Source organism: Sarcophilus harrisii, chromosome 6 (genome assembly GCF_902635505.1).
Source record: "Sarcophilus harrisii chromosome 6, mSarHar1.11, whole genome shotgun sequence".
Lineage (NCBI taxonomy): Eukaryota > Metazoa > Chordata > Mammalia > Dasyuromorphia > Dasyuridae > Sarcophilus > Sarcophilus harrisii.
This window is the reverse complement of record NC_045431.1, coordinates 64,247,447-64,273,261: the sequence shown is the minus strand read 5'-3', so window position 1 is coordinate 64,273,261 and position 25,815 is coordinate 64,247,447. Positions and strand designations below refer to the sequence as shown.

General features: G+C 36.9%; 2 protein-coding genes across 3 annotated transcripts in view; both read left to right on the top strand.

Annotated features, from left to right (window-relative positions):
* The window catches only part of SETD7 (SET domain containing 7, histone lysine methyltransferase), a 67,830-nt gene extending 56,917 nt beyond the window's left edge, over nucleotides 1-10,913 (top strand). For both annotated transcript variants that reach the window (XM_031942721.1, XM_031942722.1), the window contains exon 8: nucleotides 2,911-10,913. In XM_031942721.1, the coding sequence (XP_031798581.1) occupies nucleotides 2,911-3,091 (181 nt within the window). In that variant the 3' untranslated portion in view covers nucleotides 3,092-10,913. The remainder of the gene's footprint in view (nucleotides 1-2,910) is intronic.
* The window catches only part of LOC100929768 (malate synthase), a 99,709-nt gene continuing 77,023 nt past the window's right edge, over nucleotides 3,130-25,815 (top strand). Inside the window, exons 1-2 of the mRNA XM_031942717.1 lie at nucleotides 3,130-3,215; nucleotides 19,348-19,494. The gene's annotated coding sequence lies outside the window, so the exon portion shown is untranslated. The remainder of the gene's footprint in view (nucleotides 3,216-19,347; nucleotides 19,495-25,815) is intronic.

The window sequence follows — 25,815 nt, the reverse complement described above, 5'->3', positions numbered from 1 at the left end:
CTCTTACTAGAGCTCTTTGAGCAAAAGCTAATGACCTTGGATTGTCCTTTAAAGGTCCTATAAAGGTTGGATGTCCTATAAAGGTGATAGGTATTCAGGCACAAGTTAGAGCAGATGGGTTTCCATTATAGTCCCTTCCAATTCTAAGATTGTGACTTTAAGTCCCTTAAGTCCTTTAACTTTAGAAATAGGCAACTTTTGAAGGCTACAACTTAAGAGATGATCACCATCTTGCACTAGAAAAGGAATTCATGCTGACAGTTTTACAAGCACACAGGTCCGAGCCTCAAAAAAAATCATTCATTGCAGAGATACATTCTAAGAAGAGTTATGATGGAAAGAACATGAAACTTGGACTTAGAAGATCTGGATTAAAGTTCCAGTTCTTAAATTTACAGATTCTGTGCCTCTGTTTCCTTGTCTCTAAAATGGGCTTAATTAATATTCTAATTATCTACTTTGAGAGGTTGATGTTAAGAAAGTGCTTTGTAAAGCTTAAAACATTGTAAAAAAAATGTGAGAAGGTGGTTAATAATAACCACCACCTGAAATAAATGATTTGGAGTTCTTTTCTCCTTTTTCTCTTTTCACCCCCTGAAATTTTTTGCTAATGAGTATGGAAATGACAAAGCAAAAAAAGGAAACATAAAAATCTTATACCTGGATCTTGGAACAAAATGTCAACCAGAGTTCCATTCTTTTCATAGAGTTTTAACAATGGATAACTTTAGTTATAGAAAAAAATTAAGGAATAATAAGAATTCTTTCTTTGCTTGTGTCAAAGTTTTCCCTTTAACTGGAAGACGAGCTGAGACATGTTAAACTATTGAGAGAAACTCAAATTCCCCCACACACACACTCTTTCTATCCTGCTCTATGGGGACTTTCCAAGCCATCACTTCCCCACTCAACAATCAAACTTTATTCTTGAATAATGAAAACTTTCTAAAATATTCCTAGTTCCCCTTTATACCTTGTTTCTCAAGTGTGATTATAAAGGAAAGAGTGATTCCATAAGCCACTTGTAAAAATGAAAGACAATTGCTAATGTCCAGGGAACTATCACTGGCCCTGTGCTATTTATCATTTTTTTTGTCAATGACATCAATAAAAGCATGGATCATATGCTTATCAAATTTTCAAATGGCAGCAATTAAGCAAGATGGGTGACTGAGTTGAGAATCAAATAGACAGTACATTGAGATAAATGTCATTGGATAAAATTTAATTGAGATAAATGTGAAATGTCAGATCAGATTTAAAAAATGAACTTCATAAGTACAAGAGGGGGAAGCTATGGCTAGATAGGGCATCCAAAAAAACAAGCAAGTGATTGGTAGTTTTAGTTGCCAAGGGAAGGCATTGATCAGTTTTTTCAGTTATGATCTTGTTTGTGGTTTTTTGCAGGTGGTTTTTGTTTTGCTAGCAAAGATACTAAATAAAGTAAATCATCATTTCTTTATCCAGCTTATTTTAAAGATGAGGAAACTGAGGCAAACTGTGTTAAATGGCTTGACCAGGGTCACACAGCTAAACAGTATCTGAGATCAGATTTGAACACCTGAAGATGAGCCTTCCTGATTCCCAGCTCTCCTGCAAAGGGAAAGAAGTCTTATAATAGAAATATTGTTATTGTTCTGATTGATGAGCATAGTAGTAGGAAAATGCTGCAGCCTTTACGAGGACTGACCAGGAATACATGAGAAACAGGCTACCCAAGAGCTTTTATGCCAACAAAGATTAGATACTCCATGGTAGACGGAGTCAGTGCATCTTGAGTTTTTGAGAACATATTCATCAGGATGTTAACATTCCCTATAAAAGCAGGGAAACTGAGAATTCCTCCCCCTCTCCCAAATTTCTCTTTGTATATGTTTTGTACATATTGATCTGTGTACATATTATTTTCCCCTTACAGAATGTAATCTACTTGAGATAAAAAAAAAATCCATTTTTTTAAAAATTTGTAACCTCAGTCCTAGAATAGTGCCTTTCCTAAAGTCAGTACTTAATAAAAGTTTGTCAGATTCTATAGAGTTCAGTGGCAGTTCCAGGACTCAAATTTTATGTAGTTATGCTACTTAGAGATGTCATATTATCCTAGTTTAGCTGTGATGGGCAGCCAGGTGGTGCAGTGGCTAGAGCGCCATGACTGGACTCAGAAAAATTGACTTCAAATCCATTCTCAGAGACCCTTACTAACTGTTTGACTCTGGACAAGTCACTTATCCTGTTTACCTCAGTTTCTTCATCAGTAAAATGAGCTGGAGAAGGAAATGGCAAACTAATATCTCTGTCAAGAAAATCACAAAATAGGGTCAAGAAGAGTTGCACATGACTGAAATGACTGAACAACAGCAACAACAACCAATGAAATATAACATGTCCTTATAGTTTAGAGCTAGAAGTTACGAGAAATGTCATTTAGTTCAAACTTGTCATTTTGAAAAAGAGGAAATCTAGGGAAAAAAAGAGAAATTAAGTGACTGGCCTGAAGTCACAAAATTAATAAGCGACAGGGCCAGGATTTGAATTCAATTCCACTATTCTTTTTTCTGTGTCACATTTCACTGATGTCATTCAGAGTTTTAAGATCATTTCATTGGGTGTGTATTCATTGATTTGTCTGTTTGTGTGTATGTGTATATGTACATATATATGTGTGTATATATATATATGCATAGTTATATACATATAATATAGAGTTACATAAATATAATATATATATTTATATTTATATAAATTTGTATAAATATATAATATATATAAAGATGAAGCTTTAAAAAGCAGTCACAAATTTGAAAGGGCCTTCAACTCTTGGCTGAAACCATTGCTATTAAATCTTTGGGCAATATTTATCACTGATGATGACAACTACCATGAGTAACAGTGACCTACCTTGGTGTTTAGGTTTGCACATCCACGTTTTGGGCCCATCAAATGCATCCGCACCAAACAAGCAGTGGAGAGAGATGAGGAGCTCACTGTCGCCTACGGTTATGATCACAATCCTCCTGGAAAGAGCATGCCCGAAGCCCCAGAGTGGTACCAGATGGAACTGAAGGTCTTCCAGGCTGCCCAGGAGAAGTGAAACACAAACTCGGCTCTTTGGTTCATCGACCTGGAGTAGAAATTTGGATCTATGCACTACGTTTATACTGAAAATTGGATAACCAGGGACTGCTCATGCTGTTACATCATCATATCCTCTCACTGTGTGTTAGCAATGAGTTTCTTGCATACTAACTAGTTTTGACTTTATTACTCATGCTAGGTTTAAATTAGCTAGCGTTACAACACCTGATTGGGAGGTATTATTTAATATTTTGCCTAAGACAGCGTGATGTCCTTTGGATATTTAGAATCTAAGTCTGCACCATATTCAGAGATGCCAAATGATTTGACTGAAAAAAGGGAAATGGGGTATTTTAATCTTTTTTTTGTTGTTGTTAGGGGTTTTCCATGATGCTATTTCTATGGCCAATGTCAATGGTGTGATTACACTTTTGCATACATGCCACAGTAGAGATTAGAAGATTATTACACTTGGATAATCTCTAAACATAGCATAATTTGCCTTTTAACCTTTGATCTGTATCTTTGCAATAGAATGACTTTGTTTTTCCTAGTGTACAGAAGAAGCCTTGTTTGGTTGGGTTTTTTTTTTTTTTTTTTGAGTCATTTCCCCCTTTCTTAGAAATCTCCTGCAAGGGAAAAACCTTTCTAATGGATTTTGTGTGAGTGGCTGTGTATAGATCTCTATGGCGCTCTCTCTATATATCTATCTATCTATCTCATTGTTTCCTTGTTACATCCTGATATAAATAACTGGTTCTAGGAGCCAGTGTATCTTATAGAATTAATATCCTTGCATGAAATTGAAGAGCTCTTTGCTTTAAGACAGAAAGAGGAATGGATAGGACTTCTTTGCATCAAACTATGGAAGATTTGCAATATATATAATCAGAAGAAAGGGGAAGGAGGAATTAACTCCTAGAGAAGCAGCAATCTGGAGCCATGATAGTGCTGTAAATCTTTCCCCCTTCACGGGCTGCGGTATAACTTAGATTTACATAACATGGGACATTTAAATAGCATTCTTGTGTGGGGCATAGTATATTGAATGCCATATTCAAAAAGCAACCCTAAGTTCCCATGTTAAATGCAAAAAGGGTTAGGGACTGCTCTTTAATGAAAATAATTATGGCACAAACATTGATCTCTAGCTTCAGATTGGAATCTTAAGGCAAAAGCTCTTCACCATTGTGTTTTGCAAATTACTTACTGTTTCAATGCATCGTACAAGTTGTGAATCAAAAATAATACATTATAGTCAAAGCAAGTAGCATTTCAGCCACTCTGCAAGCCATATATACTCAAAAAAAATTGCAGAAACAAACAAACAAAAAAAAACACCTCTGTGTAAGGTAGCTATTTAGGTCTATACTTTGACTTGGATTGCTTTGAATGGATTTATAGGTTTGGGGGATTTTGGTTTGTTTTTCAGCTGCTTAAACACAGCTAAAGCATAGCAATATCTGCTTCAGACTGCTTGGGCCTTGCCAGCATTTCTTTTGACATAGGTCTCTAGGGCAGCGGTGCTTCTATTTGCAAAGTGTCACTGGTGGAAACCGACACCCAGTACGCCTCTCATTTAGATAGATAAAAATTTCTTGAGTTGTATCAGAGAGGGAGATATTTGTTGATTGGAAGATGGCAGGGGTATGTGGTGAATAAAAAGATGAAATCAGCATTTGCTGTTTCAAATCCACATCTTAGGTCACTCGTTACTGCAGACACTACTACATATCTTGGGATCTTTGGCTCAGTTCTCTTCCGGTCCCAGAGTTTGTCTGGTTCAGGTTCTGCCATCAAGGCTGGTGCAGAGGCAGCCTCTCCCCTCCCCGCCATCTGTGCCGCCAGACTCCCCAGGGTGCTCCCTCTGAGCCAGGGTTGTGAACACAAGACCCTGTGGTTCCAGAGCTCAGTGCGATCCAGGCGGTTCTATTTTGCTAATAGATGGTGGGCATTCCACCATCCGGTACTGATGGAGAGAGTGGATTTGATGCTTACGCATTGGGGAGAGTTGGCGATGGTAAATGAATCCTCCTCTGCACTGCCATAGATCAGCCAGGAAGATCAAGAATTGAGTAAGCTGCTTATCTTTCTGATCAACAAACATCCAGGAGGAGGGTGAGAATGACCACCACTCTGGGGAAAGCCCCCATTCCATAAACTGTGATAGAGGGAACAGTGTTTCTTGGACTTACACACTGGTTGTCCTCATGGTGCTTAGGTTTTTATACAAGTGAATGTTTTTGAAGGTGAGTGATCTTTTTTTTTTCTGGGCAGTTAGCAAAAGAAAAATGGAGTTAGTTATCCCAGTCATTTGAATCACAGAATTATAAACAATCTAGGTCAGGGCAAAGGAAGCTGTAGCCAGGGAGGGTAGCTCTAATCATTGATTTGATTGATTGTATTCCTCAGGATGACATTGCCTTGATCGTTGCTACTGCAAGTGATAATTTCTCTTCCAGTGGATTGCTCTGGTTAAGCCATTCATAATGGAGCCTCTAAAGCATAAAGGATTAGAGTAAGTGATGAGCTGTAAAAAAAAAAAAAAAATGTGTAGTCTAGTAGAAAGGGCACAGGATCTTGAGTCAGGGGACGTGGGTTCAAATCCTGGTCTTGCTATTTACTATTTGCATTGCTCTCAGGAAGGTATTTTATTTTTCTGAGCCTCAGTTTCCTCATCTATTAAATTAAGGGATTTGAATTAGTTGATCTCTGTAAGGTCCCTTCCATCTCTACATCTGATAGGTGACATCACTCCAAAGTTAATTGTTCAATTGTTGTGATCTGATGCTCACCGAAAAACTAATTATCTCCCTGGCCCTATCTCCTTCTCTCTATCCCTTTATCCCTACCTTTGTCTCCATCTTCCAGGAGAATTTAAGAGAGATAGAGTTGTAGGTCTGGAAGGACCTCATTATAGATGAGAACCAAGAGGCAAAGTGACTTATTGAAAGTCACAGAGCTCAAGGTTTCTGCCTCTGTTCCTCATGTACTCTGTACTATACGCACAGCCTCTCTTGCCCACTATCTCTTCCTTTCTCTCTTCTCTCCTTCTTTATCCTCTCTCTTTTTTGTATTATATCACACATGTATACATGTACAAAGCTGGGACAGAGCATCCAGGTGCTCTTGGTGGTATTTGGAAATTCTATGTTCCCCCTGGGTTTTCCTGTCTAGCAAAGGGACAGAAAAACTTCCTTCACTGAAACACTACAACTTGATTTTCCCTAAAAATAAAAACCTACATGCTGTGGAGAGTAGAACTTTATGGCATTAAAAGTCTATACATCTGTAAAATATGATCTCCCCCAAATCCCTAATTGTAACTCTTATATGTCCACATCCCAAGTGACCACCTAACTTGCCTACCCCTAGTCCCATCGCTGTGTGTGTGCATGTAATACATGTCCATCAGTTTCCCTCTGTTTCCTCTGTGTGTTTTCTTCTCTTTTTCTCTATCTCTTATTGTCTCTTCCATTAAACTGCCCTTACTGGTTATATTCCTTGTTTGTCCAGTTTAAGGGCAGGTGAGTCAATCAATGCTTTTTATTGCTTTGGATAAGCTGCATGTGAAAGGATTTTTTGGTGACTCTTTATGGGTGAGGAGAGAGAGAAAAAGGAAGATCCCCCCAGCCCTCCCCTAGGTTTATGTGAAATATATCCATCTAAATCACTATTTACTGCCTGAGCAAGCCTCTTCCTGGAATACGCTGGAAGATCATGAGTCTAGTTTCTGATAGCTCTTGGGGAGCAAAGTTTTGATGGTGCCATATAGAATATAATGGGTTCCTGACCTTTGTGTTGGCCAGACTATGTCTTTGAGACTTCTCAATGGCTTTGTTCATTTTGCTGCTAAAGGCATTTGGTGCTGATTGCTGGCAAAAGTGGAATGGCAACTTAAAGATTAGTCTGTCTATACTAACTCTTCACCCTATTATTGCCTTCAGTGTTGCAATAAATGGGAGCCTCTTGCTTTATTTTTCTGATCTGTTCCTTTTACCCCAGCACCCCATCTTTCTTATGGGATTCAGTTTAGAAGCTGGAACTCACTGTAGAAGAACAATTTTTCACAACAGCTGAGTAATGAGCATAGAGGGTCTTACATTTTAAGCAATGGTTTTTGAGATTTTTGTTAAGCCTTCTTTGGAGGCAAGAAATTCTACAAACAAGGCTTCTCCCTGGTTCCCTGCCTTTTAATCTAATTTTTATATTCTTTTGGGGCTCTTTAGCCCAAGAAACTTGGACTCTTAAAGTCATTATTAGACTTGGAGACTAGGCATCTGCAAACATAGATTTTTGCCCAAAATCTGGATTGGATTTTATGCTTTCTGTATGTAGATGAAGAAGTTGAGAGTGTGGAGATTCCCAGGAAAGAATGAATGTTCCAGGTCTAGATTCTTCCTTTAATCAGCTCATCTCCATGTATACCCTCACTGAAACTGGATGTGGTGGGGGTTGTGGAGGAGAACAAGGGAAGAACTCGGCGTTTATTTGTACCAGAGGTATAATAAAGGGAAGAACCTTGGAATGTGTGAAGAGTGATATGGAAGAGAGTGGATGAGGAAGGAGGCTAGATCAGGTTCCTTCCCCAGCGTCATCAATGCAAGGATTTCAAAGATTTAAAGATGGAGGATCCAAAGGGACACCTTTGTCTCATTGACAAAAACAAGTTAAGATCTTGAGTGTATCAGTTCTGGACTAGCTCCAAGGAGCTTTATCACATGGGTCTCAATCGGATTCTTTTGCATGCTTCTCTCTTTTCTCAGCATCTTCTCAAACCTTGGTGAAGCCGGATCTTCAGTTAGCATTCAGTCAGTTAATCCATAGAAACATATCCCTGAATGGCATCTGAGTTGGCTACTTTGAGATGGAAGAGCTATATTCATAGAAAGATCCCATATGAAAGGAACAGATTAATACCTGAGTTTTTTGTTTTGTTTTGTGTTGTTGGGGGGGAGGGGTTTGTATGTTTGTTTGCTTGCTCCCTGACTTGCTTTACCCTGGTCTACCTAAGAAACTTAAGAAGAAAATCCATTTTTAAAAGTCCCTCTAGGAATCAATTCAGGACCAGACATATGTTCTGAAATGCCTGAAATGTGGAAAAACTCTTATCTTTGTAATATTAACAACCTGAAAATACCTCCAAGGCTAATTTCATTATAATTGTTCAGGTTGTTGCATATGGTAACAGTAAAATTTCATATAAAGAAAATCTGTATCTTCACATCTATATATGTATAATATTTTAAAATGAAAGATTGTATAGCCTAGTGGATAGAGATACAGCTATGCAGTCAGGAAAACCTAGGTTCAAATGCTGTTTAGTATTCCTGACTCCAAGATCATATCTCAACCCACAAGGCTATGCTGTATGACCTTACCAAGTCTTTTACCTCTCTGAACCTCAGGCAACTCTTGAAGTTGTTGATCTTTTTGCATGGGTGGAGGAAATTAGCACACTGGGTGTATCCTATCCTGATGATCCACACCAACAAAAGATTTAAAACTCCCCTGGGAGAAATATATTGAAAATATTCAGGTAGAAAGGGTAGACATCTGTTTTTAGAAAACCAGACATTCACCCAAGATTCAATCCAAAAAGTAGGGATGATTTCAATCCCTTTTTTTTTTTTTTTTTTTTTTTTTTGCATTTCTTTTTCTACAGTAAATGATTCAAAAATAAATAAACCAGCTAATCAACCAACAGAAAGCTGGTGTGGCAGGATCTATTAATTGTATATTTACCTTCCACAGATCAAAGGTGTGCACTTTTTAAAAGATTTCCATTTGAAGCTTCCCAGTAAGATTTTCTTGCTTCTCCCCGTTATCATTTTGAATCTCCTGTTTTATTTTTTGTTTTGTTTTTAGAAAAAAATTTAAATTTTAATGCACATTTTATTTTGCCTAGTGTAAGGATACACACTAAAAGCAATTAAAATATTAAAGCCATACATCAACGGGTGTGGGGAAACACTTTCCACAAATTTTAATGCATTTGTATGTAAATAGATGTTTGTATGAGATATTTTCATGGTAGAATGAATATATTTAAATGAAATTGATTTATTCCAGTGCTATTTAAAAAAAAAAAAAGACAAAAGTTTTGTGAGGATCTTCTGAGTGCATTAGCAAAGAATACAGAACAATTTTATAAACATCCGGAGCCTAAAAAATATTCTAAATAGCAGCGAGTGGCTTCTCCTCAGTTGTTACATGTGCTATTGAAGAAGTTAATAGGCTCCATTTTCCCCAGTGCCTGAGTCCCCTCTGGGTAGTAAATCAGGGTCTGACGGAGTTACAGTCACTCTTCGGTCACTAAAGGGTCCTAAAACTCAATCAGAGCCATTAGTGTAAATGGTGTGATTACCCAGTGTGGCAGCATCTTCTTAAAGCAGCATCACTGGAATCCACAAGTGGGTGTGGGAAGCCTGGAGATGCATTTTCCAGCTGCTATTAACCTTCAGCCCTGCTGACAGGCACAGACCCTGCTAGGTTGCTCTTAGTGAAGATCAGGTTAAGCCTCATTCTCAGGGTGGGGAGATCCCCAAAGTTCTGTCGATAGCTCCTGCACACAGATCTTCGTCCTCCAGAAGGAGGGACAGAAGAAAGAGTAGGGAGCATCAACCAGCATTTTACAGAGTGGCGAATTACCTAATCTCAGATCTGGAGAGAATGCATTTTCCTGAACTCCTACCTTACTACCAGAGGAGAGACACCTTTTCAGACAGGAGGAGAATCTCGCCCCTTCTGTATGGAACATTATGCACTCACAGCTGTTTGAAGTCATTTTAATATTAAGACCAATCGCATATCTAGGACATACCTCTCAGCTATCCCTCAAAACTGAGACAGTAAGATTTTGTTACCATGGATTATCAAAACTTGAGTTTTCTTAATGGTGCCTCTTAGATAAAATAAAATGAAGAATTTTGTTATGATTAATTTTCAGTGTATGTGCACACATCCCAATGTGGATTTAAGTGGTTCAATTTTTTGCTACTATAATTTTGATCTAATATGAGAAAATTCCTAAGCACAGAGCCATAACTAGAGTAGAGGGGCTGAGGCTTTGATCCAGGGCAACAAAATTTGAGTGTGGCACTTAATTAACAAGATTTATCTGGGTTAGAAGAGGATGGTAATAATAGACAGCATCTTTTCCTCCAACTAACCAATATATCCCAATGAATCCCCTCCATCATGGCCTCTTTTGCCTTCAGGGTTTCAGTGTCTTAGGGAGGGGAGAGAGCTGTCTTCCCATTATGGGGCGCTGTCTTGAGATCTCTGTCCCTCAACTGAGTATAACTGAAAAAAAAAACTGATTTGAGGGTATGTTTTATGCAGCTTGCCACTGGCACAAAAATTTCTAGTTATGGCCCTAAACTTGGACAAATTATTTAACGATTTTTCCTCTACTTTTTCATTTAATCCTAAACTGTCACTTAGTGGATTGTGAGGTATGTTTAAGGGTTGAAAGATTGGGGTGAGTTTGCAGAAGACACCGCAGCAAAACAGAAACCCCACCCCACTGTACCATGCAAACATTCTCGATTGGTCTCTTACAGCATTTGAACAAAATTGATAAGCCTTATCCAACATCTGTAGAGTTGTGATTTTTAAAACTATGGGAAACTAATGAAAGATGTTTACATGAATGATGTTTGCCCTTACTGAGTTTTGAATGAGTTTTTATAGTGTGTCTGGGTGCATGTATAAGGAAGTAGGAAAAATGTTTCTGAAATAAAACTTGACAAATATTTGTAATGAGAAGTGAATTTTAAATATTGCTATAATTGCGCTATAGAAGCAATGCAAGTATTAAACAAACAAAAACAATACAAACCTGTCTTGTCATATTTCTCTTTTTTCTTCCTTTATAGGTACTTTGCAAAAGACCCCTATGTACTTTCCAGTGGAATGCTTAATGCTATACAACAATTCATTTTGAATTAAGTCTTTGTGAAATACACGATTCCTTTGCTTTATATAAAATGTTAGAATGGGTGCCCTGGAGAGTATCTGAAATACAAGATCTCAGAAAAGGTAGAAATGGAGCAATGGAGAGGCCAGGTTGGAGAATAAGTGTCTAAATCCTGTTTCTGCAATTAACTAGCTGCATGACTGCGGACACTTTTTTTTTAACCACTGCCATAAAATGTGATACATAATCACTAATCCTCTCTAATTTATGATCCTCATCTTTGTTCTTACAGTCTATTTGGACAAAAATTACATATGTATGAAGTTACATTTTTAAAACAATATGAGGAAGATCACCACCACTATTTCCCACTCTGCCAAAAAATCCTACACACAAAAGTACAGATGGACTACACATACACATGAAAAGATAATGAGGAGAAAATATTATTCCTGGACTCATCAACAAACAAACATTAAGTGCCAAAAGTATGCAAAACACTATGCTAAGCACTAGGGATAGAAAGGAAGGCAAAATGTCCTTGCCCTAAAGGAGCTCATGGTCTGATAAAGGAGACAACATGTATATAACTATATATAAATAATATATGATCTGGGGCCATTGGATTGCAGAAATGTGGGCAGGGAAAAGGGAGAAAGTTGTAAGAAGACTCAGAAGGGAGGAAAGGACCAGTTTAAAGGCTTTAATCGCCAAAAAGAAGACTTAATATTTGATACTGGAGGCAATGGAGCCGATGGAAATAATAAAATGGAGGGTGATGTCAGAGTTGTACTTTAAGGAGATCATCAGAGTTAAAGTAGGGATTGGAGTTGAGAAAGACCTGAAGCAGGGAGATCATCCAGCAGACAATATTCTAGGCATATGGTAATGATGAACTACACAAAGGTAGGTGGTACTGTGAGAAGAGAGGAAGAACATAGTAGAGATGTTACCAAGGTAATGGTTTAGGAAATATGTTTAAAAAAATTATACATGTGTAACCTATGTCAGATTGCTTGCTATCTCAAGAAGGCGGGAGGAAAGGAAAAGAGGGAGAACACAAAATCTTACAAAAATGAATGTTGGAAACTATCTTTACGTGTATTTGGAAAAATAAATGTTACTGAGGGGAAAAAACAACAACAACAAAGGTAATGGTTTAGCTATGGGGCACCACTATAGTACCAACCCTCACCTTGCTTATGATTGGAAATAGACTGATCATCCTTCCATGTGTTGGTATTAAAAGAATAAAGATAATACTTAACTTATGAATTTTAGTGTTTGGGAGCATGGTGTCTTCCACATAAATAGGAAAGATAGAAAGAAGAGAGGGGCTTAGAGAGAATGACAATGAGTTCAGTTTTGCACACTTTTGAGTTTAAGGTGTTTTTTGAGAAATCTACTCTGAGATGTGAAGTTAGAAATGTGAGTCTAGAGATTTAAAAGAGAGGTTTGGGTTGCCATTAAGTAGATCTGAGAATTATCAGAATGGAGATAATTTTTGAATCCAAGGGATGAAAAGTGGAAGAGGTGCTTATCTTGAAAAAGATACTGGATGGCATATAGTAGACACAATGCTTAGTGATGGATTGATTGACATGAATTGATACAGGTGAAAAGAATAGAGTAATATTTCAAGTGAACAAATTAGCATGAAATTGAGAATTAGGAAGCAATTTGCAAGGGATTTCATAGATTAGCTTGCCAGAAGTGGAAGGTCCAAGTTTTCTGGTCTCCCACAAGATACTCTTATTCATTCAAGCTTCAATTTCTTCATCTGTAAAAAGTGGAAAACATCAGTACACAGAACCTTAGTGTCTCTAACTCCCAGGGTTGCTGTGAAAATCAAACAAGATGACATATTAAGAGCACTTTGTAGAACTTTTAAGACTATATAAAACTGGCAAGACCATCTCTTGGGTACTATTCATGTCTATCTTTTTTGTGACTGACTCCAACTTTCCAGGGTAGTACCCCCTCTGCAGGCATTCAACCTCACATCTGACTTGCTCTGATGGTTGGGTCCCCAGAGGGGAACTGACTTTTTCTCCCTTTAGTATTCTAAGGGGCAGTGATCACAAATACCCATCTGAGCTCCCATATAGTGTTCTCTTTCCAATATTTATTTATTTGTTTGTTTTTATTTATTTATTTTTGCTGAGGAAATTGGGGTTAGATGACTTGCCCAGGGTCATACTGCCAGGAAGTGTTAAGTGTCTGAGGCCAGATTTAAACTCAGGTCCTCCTGACTTCAGGGCTGGTGCTTTATTCACTGCACCACCTACCTGCCCCTCTTTCCAATATTTATTAACCAGTAGATATCAGTTAGCTGTAATATTCTCTCTAAAATAATAATGTTCTCTGTTAAAGTTTTCTTGAGGTCTCTGGAGGCAGCCTTCGTTTCAGTTCAGTAATCGCCACACAAATAGCCAGGGGTTAAAGTCCAATCCTTTATTGTCTCCTTCAAAGTCTTGTCTCCTTTACTTGGGGCTCAGCTAGTTTTTCTTAGAGGCCCATCTCTGTCTCCTTGGTTCCAAGAGCTTGAGCTGCTGCCTGCCTTCTCTCGCTTCTGAATCTCTCTGAATCCAAAGGTTTATGCTTCAGCCTGAAGGTACCACAAAGGTGGATGATGGAATGAATCTGTCTCAGCTCTGAGAGCTTCTAGTGCATGTGTCTTTCTGGCCCCGAGAGCTTCTAGCTTATATGCTATACATTGAGTACACACCAATCATTATATCACTGGGAAACCATTATTTGTTGTAGGATTAAATCAATGCTAAACTAGATTTAATCATTGTCTCCTCAATTCCACTTAGTACCTCGTTTCAAGTTCTGGCCCATAACATCTCCTTGTAGGATTAAATCAATCATACTGAACCATGCTAAACTGAATAACTATTGTCTCTATGAATTCTACTGACTGACAAGGACTTGTAAGAATCCTTTGTTTCAAGTTCAGAGTTCTGGCCCATAACAAGTTAGTTTTTACAAAGGGACACTTACTGAGAAGGGATAGCATGGACAAAATTGTTTTTAAAAATCCCCCAGCCCATTGATCACTTTTCTATTGGGTATATCAAGGTCTCTGTGGAGAGCAGGCTGAAACCTAGAGTACAAAGAGGAAGAAAACACATAGAGTGGGAGGGTTCCTTACAAACTCTTTTTGCCTCTTGTGGAATCCCCACAAAGTTTGTTGGAGGGCATTGCATTGCAATGTATGACCTGCTCCCTTATTCAATGGGGCCGGCCTCTTGCAGGATGCAGCCTCTCTGCTGATGGTCATTCCACTACTGGACTGGGTCAAGTAGGCTGTTCCTCAGGGTTGAATCCTGATTAGAATCAGTTATTGCTGCTACTACCTCCAGTGCTCTCTTCTAGGTCACTGAAGATCCTTCTCATGGCTCTAGTAACAAGGTCTCAACTTGGTATTTCATTTCCAGATTCTCATTTACCTCAGACCAGACAAGAATAAGCACAAAAGGGGTGGACAGAATGCCGTCAGAGATCCGTTGGCCACCATTACCCTTCCTTTCCACTTGGTGCCTCAGTACAAGTATCCTCACTTAAAAGTCACCAGGGAAGAGAGCAAGTGGTCACCCTTTGTAAGCTTTTGTATGTCCCTAGGTTCTGGGTCTCCAGCCAGTGAGAAGCTTCTTCACCGCCACAGTACTATCCCTCAAAATACTCCCAACCTTATGTATGGCAGGCAGGATTGCACATTCTCTATGTGGCTCACCAGGAATGGCAAGTCCATCCGTGCTCTAAGACCAGACCCTCATTGGTCACTCCATTCATGAGACTAGGAATGTAGACTTAAGGATAAAAAGGACCGGAAAGTTTATTGCATTTGAGCACCTCGTGCTGTTTTGCCTGCTCTCATGTTTTGACTGACCAAATTAATGCCATTATGGGGATATGTCTGAGTATACATGTGGTAGCATTCAGAGTCACTGAGGTGAAAGGGAACTCAATCGTTCTCTAATTGAATCTGTTCATGGCCACCTATTCCACTCTTGGACAGTTTTGTTCTTAAGAAGTTTTTGCTTTGATTGAGCTGAAACCCACAGCTTTGCTATTTTCACTTACTGCTTCTAGTATTGCTGTCCACGGCCAAGCAGAACACATCTCCCTTTTTTATATGACAGCTTTGGGAGGGACAGCATATCAGTAGACATAAAATTCATTCCCAACCCAGATCATATAAATGTTTTTTTTTTTTTTAGAGACAAAGTAGCTGGTGCTGGGATTAGAGCACTCATCTTAAAATCAGGAAGGCCTGAGTTCAGTTGGCTGTGAGACCCTGGGCAAACCTCTCCTTTATTTACTCATCAGTAAAATAAAAGGACTGAACTTGATGGAAAGGAAAAAGTCCTTTCCAACTCTAAATCTATGGTACTCTGGCTCCCTCTCTTCTGCACCTACTTCTAGTCCTTAACTACTTTGGTCAACAAAAGGGCAGACAGAGGAGAAAAGGGAAATGTGAGGTTCAGACAGATGAAGTTTTAAAGATCATCTAACCTAATCCCATTTTAAAGATGAAGACACTGTGGCCCAGAGAGTTTAGATGCTTTGTCAAAAGTCACCCATTAATTGCAAACCCGTGATTAAAACCAAACTCTTCTGACTCAAAATTCAGCCTTCTTTCCATTATTTTAGATTTTTTTTGTTCCTTTATTAAGTTCACACAATTAAAAATTCAATTAAACATTTTTACTGTAAACTTAACCACCAAAAAAAGAAAATAAATAAACATAAAAAAAAGAAAATCTCATATAGAATCAAATGAATTTTATAGCACACGAGGAAAGAAAATGCCCCCTTGTAGATCTGTCAGAAGTTTGTTTCTTCTGATTTAATTTTTCCCCAAATAGTGTCTTGAACAGAAAAGTGGCCTGGCAAAGTAGAAGAAACACTGGGCTTGTAGCTGGAAGAACTAATTAAAATCCTGCTTCTCACATAAAAACCATTTAACTACAATATGCTTCAGGTAGCTCTCTCAACTCAACCAGAGAGAACTGAAAACTTTTGTTGGCAGAAAAAATTCCCTTCCCCAAGAAAATTCCAGCTCCTTCAAATATTATCAAGTATTACCATTAGCATTTATATATGACATATGTATATACTGTTACATAGATATTACATAGATATATGTGTTACATAAGTACAAATTGTATTTATTTCTATGTGTACAGATTCATTATCAGAAGAATATCAGAAGCTCATGAGTTATTTTTCTTGGAATGGCAGTTAAAAATTCTGTTCAAAGGCAGAGATTCTCTCTCATGAGTCAAGATTTCTAATTTAGGGCATCACTTCTTGGTCATATACAGTATATCACTTACGATGCCAAACCATTCATTGACTCTCTGGCCACCAGATATAATTAAACTAGTAAATGAGATATATCTGATCAAGAACTAGGTCAATTCTATATAAGAAAGGCAGAAACCAAAAGATAAGAGAAAGATTGAAACAGTGACTGAGAGACTGGGAGTCCCCAGATCTGAAGCTTTGGTAGTTGGAAAAATATTCAGTGTAATAGAGAGCAGAATGGCTCAAGAGAACTGGAATATGAAGGCTGAGGAAGTCAGTGCATGTGAAAGACTACAATCAGTAGCTGAATGGGAGCAGGAAGATCCATTGTATTGGTACATCCAGGAAATGTAGGGGTTGGTCTGTGTTCAGAGTCCAGATGTTGACACTGATACCGAGGGCAATGATGAGTCTGATTGGTCTGACAGGAAAATTTCTGACCCCTCTGTAATTTGGCATGAAAAAGAGAGTCAAAAGGGCCAGGGAGGGCAGAGGCACCAATGTACCTTAGAGCCAAGGACATGAATGAGGGAGGGACGACAGAGACAGTGTCCAAAGAATTACCAACACAAAGATGCCTAAAAGTGATCAAGAAGATATTGGCATCTTCTGGCCCATCTGTCAACTTCCCCATCCATCTCTATCATTTTTTGCCATGGTTGCCCTCAGGGAGAAGAGAACTTTGGGGCTTTTGTGAATGACTTCACAAAGCTGAGCCTTGATTTCAGTCACACAAAATGGAAAGGCGAAAAGAATATCAGATCCTACTTCTTTTTGTTAATTTTTTAAAAAGCATTTGACTTAGAATGTAATGCAATTTCAAGGATAAAGTCTTTTGTCTTCCCAACATATGTTAACCTAGGAGACAGAAATGAACACAGAGATCTTTGTGCCATTAAATAGTCTTCTCATTTTACGGATGAGGAAATGAGGCTTAAGTTAAAAGGTTAAACGACTTGCTCAAAATCATTTAATTAATGTCATAGGTAAAATTTGACTCCAGATCAAAATGACTCTGGCATAGCTAGGTGCCATAGTGAATAGAGTGCTGGGTCTAGGAAGATCTGGCTTCAGTCATTGCCTAGCTGTGTGATCCTGGGCAAGTCACTTCACCCTGTCTGCTTCAATTTCCTTATGTGGAAAATGAGCTGGAGAAGGAAATGGTCAACCACTGCCAAGAAAACGCCAAATGGGGTCAGGAAGAATCAGGCACAACTGAACTTACTATAAGTTCAATGCTCTACCTTCTATACTATGCTGCCTCTCAAAGATCCTCTAAATAGGGTCCCAGAAATGATTCCCCATCTGGTACCATGAAGCATTCAGAGCTTTGAGGATTAAAAAAAGTAATATCTTGAATTAAAAAAAAACCCTATTCAATAGCCCCCAGATAAAAGCAGTCTCCAAAAAAGATAAAAGCCATATATGCAGTTGTTAGGAAGCTTCCCACTAGAGTTCTAGAGTTCTCTGTGCTCCTTGCCAAAAGGGTAGATAAATGTCAAATTAATCCCCTCCAGAGCTAAAGTTCAATAGTGTCTTGGCCCACAGTAGACCCAATTGGCTGTGTAGGAGTGTGGGGTTAATTCAAGTCATACTTCATAGACCACTAGTGACCTGTTCCTTCATCCCTGCCCACTCCAGGTTCCCAAATTTAGGTTCATAGCACAAAAACTCCCCTTCCTCAATCCCTGAAGTAAAGGTGAAGGAACCCCATCAAAATATTAACAAAGGGCCAGAATGTACCTACTATCCTGTTGTCCAACTCTCAGATATTTCTGACCAATTCAGCTGATGGCCCCTCCTTATGGCCTACCCATCAGCTGAGGTCATCAACGCATTGGTATTTCTAATGCAAAAGCTCGACCATATTACTATCCTACTCCTAAACTTTCGGTGGCTCCCTATTGCCTGTAAATTCCTTCTGGTATTTAAAGAACTTCTAGGACCTTTCTCCAAACCAGCTATATATGTTACTTGTTCTCTGATCTTGACATTCTATCCCTCCCTTTCTGAGTTTGTCATCTCCTGTCTTCCTACTGGATGCTTTGCAAGTTAAAACTGTTCTTTCCTCAAATATTCCTAAAGCACTTTCTCTGAATCCCTCTTCTTGTATCTGATGTGTCATATCCTCCTTTACTAGAATGATAAACTCATCATCCCTTAAAGCTAGTGCTTTCCTTCTGAGATTATGTTCAATTTATCCTGTATATATCTTACTTGTATATAGTTATTTGTATATTGTCTCTTCCATTAAACTGTAAAATCCTTGAAGGTAAGAATTGGGATTTTTGGTCATGTTTTGTTTTGGATTTTTTTCTTTCTTTGGATTCCCATGATTAAAATGGTGCCTAGCAAGTAGTTAAGTATTTAACAAATGTTTATTATTTTGACTTGTGTTCCCAGTGTCTTTCACATAGTAGGAGCTTAATATTTTTTGAACTGAAAATGAACCACATCAATGAGATCATAAATCCACTGAAGTATTTTTAATTAAGAATGCCAAGTCATCTTATGCATCTGAGAAAGGAACTTAAAAGAAAGCTCAGCGCTTTAATTTTGGCTTTCCCATACCAAAACGTTTAGAGACTTGATCATGTTCTTCTTAATGCAGTATTTTTTTTTTTTTTTTACTGAAAGCAAAAAGGTTGATTTGCAGGAAGTATGACTCACATGTACCATCTGATTCTTTTTTCCCCCACAGGCCTTTGAGGCCATGTCTTTAAAGAATCATGCAGAATAGACTCAAGAGTTTATAGACTTGAGAGTTTATAATTCACAATTTGCAAATAGTTCACTCACGAAAATAAGTGATAGGGTGAACAGAGGCATTATAGGTAGCATGTTGTTCAAATATACAGAGATTTCACAAATTTCAAGGCTACTTTAAACAAAAATCAAACACAATTAGTTATCCATCCTTGGAAATAACAAATAAAGGAAGAAATAAGAAAAAGAAGCAAGGATTCATAGTGTCTGGTCATTCCACAAGGCAATAATTCCAACTTTTTTGCTTTTTTTCCCATTTTTTCACCCAGGGCTAGGTCTGATACAATGTGGAGGGAAGTCGATTAACCTATTGTGAGAGGCTGCATAGTGGAAAGAAGTATGTTTGTTTTCTGAACTTAACTGGAGTCTTTGGTTCTTGGATGAGAATCTGAATCTCAGCCCTACTACTTAATACGGTATGTGATATCATATAAGTCACTTAACATCCAAGTTATTTCTTATTTCTTCAACTGTAAAATGAGATTTGAGCTATATAGCCTCTGTGCTCTCTTATTATTTCTACATATGCTATTCTATTACCTACACAAGAAATGTAAATTCTGGCAATTTTTCCAGAACTGCTTTTAAAGCCTCCTGAAGAACAGAATTGATATAAAAATAAAAGACACCATTTTTTTTCTTTTTTTTAAGTTTTCAATTCATTCTTCATGGTAACTAGACAACAGACTGCCTGAATTTCAGGCTTCTCAGTATTTGAATGCAATCTGTGAACCAAGGTCAAGCCTATTTACTTGAAAGATATTAAAGAGAATGGTGTGAGAAATATTATCCATGTGGTCCAATAAGTACAGTACAAAAGTTAAATCCTCCCCTCAAAGATGATAGAAGCATATACACATTGGATTTTGAATTTTACATTATCTATAGTTTTACTAAGCTATCTTAATGACTATTTCATCCTTATGTCAAAGAAATATATTAATACTGAACTCTACATTTTAGGTCTAGTGTGCCAGAAACAATTTCATTTCATTAATATTATTTTAAATCCAAGGATATCTATTTGAGAGAAATATACAAATTTGGAATAGTTTCTCTTCCCTCCATTCCCTTGCCATGCACTTAGACATTGTCTCTCTTTGAAGATGATTTAAAGTAACATTTATAGGAATTCTGAACGTGGAAAATGTCATAATATATTAAAAACAAAATTTGGGGCTAGAATAATAATCACTACTCAAACCTTTCCTTGACCACTCCTTTCACTGATTCTCCCAGAATAATCAAAGGGATGTATACATCTATATTTAATACTTTCCAAATAGAGAAAAGGACACTTTTTTTATATGAGCTATAACTTCACGTAAGCAAAAGATCTTGACAAGATAATTATGGTTTTCACCCTTAAATCATTTCTCTAAATCAAGAAATATATATATTAAATACCTACTTATTACATACCAGCCACCATGTTAAGCACTAACAATATAAAGAAAGGGAAAAGACAGTACCTGTTCTCAAGAAGTTTATAGTCTAATGGAAGAAGTGACATGTAAATAATTATGTAATCACAAGAAACAGAGGACAAACTGGACATAAACATAGAGGGAAAGCACTAGCTTTAAGGGGATTAGGAAAATACTTCTTATAGAAGGTGAGATTTTAGCTGTAACTTGAAGAAAGCCAGGGAAACCAGAAAACAGAGAAGAGAGAGAGCATTCCAGATACAAGAGACAGCTCATGAAATTGCCTTTGAATCAGGAGATGATGGAGGAAGTCTTACTTGAGGAATAGCAAGGAGGGCAGTGTCATTGGATCTCAGAGTACTATGGGATGTATAAGTTGAAAGAAATTATAAAAGAGAGAATGGTAACAGGATGTATCAGTGATGTTAAGTAATGGGTTGCTTTTTTTAAATTCAGGGGAAGTCTCTATAGATTTATTTCTAATTCTACTGGTCCTTGTTAAGGAGCACAGCTAGTGTGTGCAAAGAGCCACAGTAAAAACTGGCCATGAAATGTTACCCAGATCCTGACAATTTATTCCTAACCTTCATCTCCTCAAGTGAAAATCTATTTGAGTTGTCTCAAATTACTGCAAAGAGCTAGCAAAAATATCAATTAATCTCTTTTTGATAAATCCGGGTTTTTGTTATTGTTTTTAGCTGAGGCAATTGGGATTAAGTGACTTGCCCAAGGTCACACAGCTAGAAAATGGTAAATGAGGTCAAATTTGAACTCAGGTCCTCTTGAGTTCACTATATTGATCAGGTCCTCCTGAATTAGGGCTGGTGCTCTATCCACTGAGCCATCTAGTGGCTCCAGATGACTTTTTTCTTAAAACTGACTTTATCTCTAAATTTCAACCTTTTACCCATAAAAATCTTTTCCTTTCGTGAAATTTTTGTTTTAAGCTCAAATTTGAGGGCACTTCCAAAGAGATCATAGGTTCATAGGATCTAGAGTCAGAAGAAACCTCAGAGGCCATGTAATCTATTTTATAGATAAGGAAACCGAAGGCTTTGCCTAGTAAGTAGTAAGGATGAGAGAGGATTTGAATTCAGGTCTTCTACCCCATGAGCAGTTGTACACCTTTTCTTCCTTCCTTCCTAAGTTAATTTAGATAGAATTATAACTGTCATATTGACTCATCCAACCCATGAGCAATTGATATTTTCCCAATTATTTAAGTTTGTCTATTTCTGAAAAATGGTTTGTGGTTGTGGATCATTTTTTTGTTGCATTGTGATAAGTAAATAATGTATATAATATTTCTGCTTTTATTCATTTATTGGTAAGGTTTTTAATGTCCCGACAATCAATTTTTATAGAAGTAATGATATTCTTTTTTTTCCATTTAATAACCATCAGAGATCTTTCAAATGCAATTTCTCTAAAATTCTATTCAGAGACTTAACTTCTTATTTTTGGTTAGATTTGCCTAGAGCTGAGATGGTCATCTTTTAATTGATTCTTTTAAATATTTAGAAGCTATGTTACTGGGTTTATAAATATTATCTACTGAAATCAATACATTGTTTATGACAAGGATTGGAAAACTACAGCCTGAAGGCCAAATTCAGTTCACCATATGTTTTTGTACAATCTGTAGGCTAAGAATTGTATTAACATTTTAAAATCATTTCATTGTATTTTAAAATATAAATATCATTAGTAACTCATTCCTGTGTAGAAAAAGGGACAGTGGGCCAGATTTGTCCAGCAGGCCACAGTTTGCATCTGGTCTATGTTACTTTTCAACGCAACATGGTTTCTCTCTCTCTCTTTCAATTAAATCTATTTTTAGGCTGTTACTTGGTCTAAAATAATTGCTACACATGCTTTTTTTGTTCAGCTAAGGCCATAATGCACTTAGCTCCATTCCTTTTATTTCAAATGTGTATCCGTTTCAAATGTGTTTCTTAATAGCAACATATTGTTGGAGTTTGCCTCATAAACATTCCAGTAAATTTTCCATTTTATGAGTTCATCCCATTTACATTTACTTATCCTGATAAGTGTTGCTCATAATTTTAATTTTTTCTGGCTACTTAAAACATCATTTATTTATTTATTTAGGTTTGGAATCTTTGGACTTTGGCAATGACATTCCTGAGTTCTTACTTTGGGGTTTCTTTCACAAGGTGACTGGATTCGTGATTCTTATCTCCTTGATTTTCCAGTTGTCCTCAATATTATATAGCCTATATTTCCTATTCTTCCTCAGTTTTAAACCTTTAAAGAATCCTTATTATTTCCTGGAGTCATTCATTTCTATTTGGTCCATTCCTATTTTTAGGGAGTTCGTAGAGAGAAGAAAAAGGTTTTGTATATCTTGTTATTTAATTTTTTTTCTCCCTCATTCTCATTTTCTTTTTCTCTTGCATCATTTCTTTGAAGAATTCTAATTGATCTTGTGGATAAGGTTTTTTTTTTTTTTTTTTCTTGGAGGTTCTGCTTGCAAATAGTTTTAAGTTATCCTCTTCTTCTGGATTTGTGTCCTGGTCATCCCTGGACTCTTAAAAGTTCTTTTCATCTTTTATTTTGCACTCAGAAGTTCAATTGTAATCTGAGGGACAAATTTAGAGACCATTTTTTTTACCCTGTGTTTTTTCTTTAGGCTAGACTTTTCTTTTTGAGTTTAGATCTGAAACTTTAAGGAAATCATGAATAGCAAAGTTTTCTCTTTTCCTTCAGATAAGGCAAAAAGATGGAGAGACCTTTTCTATAATCCTCAGTTAAACTGAGTTAGGATGCTCTGATGAAGACCCAACTGAGGCCTTTTCCTGAGGGATTTTTATTTCACTATCACAACTAAGATTTATCTTTCTCCCCTTCCCTCTCCCCCTCTCCCTTTTATCCCCTTTAAAAGCAATGAAAAGCTTACATAAAGACATTTTTTTAAACAAGGCTTCTTAAACTTGTTCTACTTGCAACCCCTTTCTGTCTGAGAAATTTTTACAACTTCCAGTATACAGATCATTTACTGGTAATAAATCACAATTTCTCCACTTCCCACATTCAATTACTCAACGTCATACGGACGTCACCACCCAGTTTAAAGAAGCTTTGTTTATACCTCCATTGATTCCTATTTCCATAACAATGAAATTTTTTTTTTTAGTTGTTTTGTTTTTTAGCCTTAGTACATTGCTGTTAATTATATTAAGTCTCTCAGGATTTTCTAACTTTATTTACTTTGCCCCAAGCCTTTCCCACTTTTATCCCACAGGAGACACAAATCATATTTATTGCTTGTCTATGGAGTGAGATGTTTGATAATTGGGCTCTTTAGTAGTGATATAGAGCTAAACTGTTTCCTTCTACTTTACCTTGGTTAACCACTAGTTTTGCCAGTGTTCCTTCAATGTGCCACTTGAAAAGTGCTTGGACAGGATAGGGTAATAAAAGAGAAACTCTGGCATGTTTAATAACCACATTTCTAAGAGAAACAAAAGGAAGGTTATAAGGCAGAATTCTTTGATATGATTTTGCTTAGGAGAGCTTAATTTGTACCATTAGTTCTAAGATTTAAAGCTTCTGAATTTTGCCAAACTAGCAGGCAGGAGTTGGTCCCCAATTTTATTTAATAACATATTGGTTATGAAATTTGGGAAACTGTGCACAAAACCAACAGAGTTAACAGAATAAAGAACTCTATACTCTGCTTCAAAATAGGGAACTTTTGGTAACAGTTCCACTATCTAATATGAAAATCAAAATTCCATATCTTATAAAAACCAACATAAGAGCTGAGCTTTGTAATATTTTAGTGTTCACGTTTACTCTTAATCTTTTAGTGCAATGACATTTTTGTTATTGTTGCTGTCAACTCTTTGTAACCCCATTTGGGATTTTCTTGGCAAAGAAACTAGAATGGTTCACCATTTCCTTCTTCAGCTCATTTTACTGATAAGGAACTAAAGCAAACATGATTAAGTGACTTGCCCAGGGTCACATAGTTTGTAAATGTCTGAGGTCAGATTTGAACTCAAAAACATGTCTTCCTGATTTCTAGCCCAACACTCTATGCATTAGACCAGCTAGCTGCCTAATCATTTTAAAAATAATTTTAAAATTATTAATCTGTTTTATCAGTGTACACATATTTTATTTTGTCTTGGTATTCCTAGAGTCTAATACATGCCAAGACATATTAGAAGGTGCTTACTAAAAGTTGTGATGCACGCTACAAATCTGTAAGCATGCATTAGATTTAAATGATCAGTATACCAGTAATTTATTCTAAAAAGTCAGTAACAAAGATGTAAATTACTTCCATGAAAGAAATACAAAAAGAGAAATAGATGTTAAAAAATGTGACAATTCAAGATAAATTGAGTCTGTATTAATCAGACTAGTTCCTTTTTTACTTTGCTATTCAGGATTACCTGAAATTTAAACCTGGATATCTGATTTCAAGAAATTAAAGAAAACTGCCCAGAAAAATGGACAACTTTGATTATAATAAATTTAAAAAGTTTTGCAGAAACAAAACCAACAGAAACAAGATTAAAAGTGAAGTACAAAGGTAGGAAAAAATCTGAATTGATAAATGGTCAAAGCATATGAACAATTTTCAAATGGCGAAATTAAAGCCTTTTTATAATTACATGAAAAAATGCTCTAAATCACTAATGATTAGAGGAATGCAAATTAAAACAACTCTGAGGTACTATTTCACAACTCTGATTGGCTTTGATAAATGTTGAAGACAATGTGGGAAAACTGGGACACTAATGCATTGTTGGTGGAGTTGTGAAATGATCCAACCATTCTAGAGAGCAATATGGAATGATGCCCAAAGAACTATAAAACCACGCATATCATTTGACTCAGTAGTGCTATTACTGAGTCTATATCCCAAGAAAATCATAAAGGAGAGGAAAGGACCTACATGTACAAAAATGTTTGTAGCAGCTCTTTTTTGTAGTAACAAAGAATTGGAAAATGAGTAGATGCCCATCAATTGTGGACTGGCTAAATAAGCTGTGGGATATGAAGGTAATGGAATATTATTGTTCTATAAAAAATGAACATGCTCGTTTTTTAAAGGCCTGAAAAGATTTATATGAACTAATTCTGAGCAAAACAAGCAGAACTAGGAACACACTGCATGCAATAACATCAAGAAAGTGCAATGATCAACTATAAAAGATTTGGTTATTCTTGATGGTTCAGTGATTCAAAGTGATTCTTTGGACAGAAAATGCCATTTGCATCCAGAAAAAGAACTATGAAGATTGAATGTAAATCTATGTTCACTGTTTTTGTTTT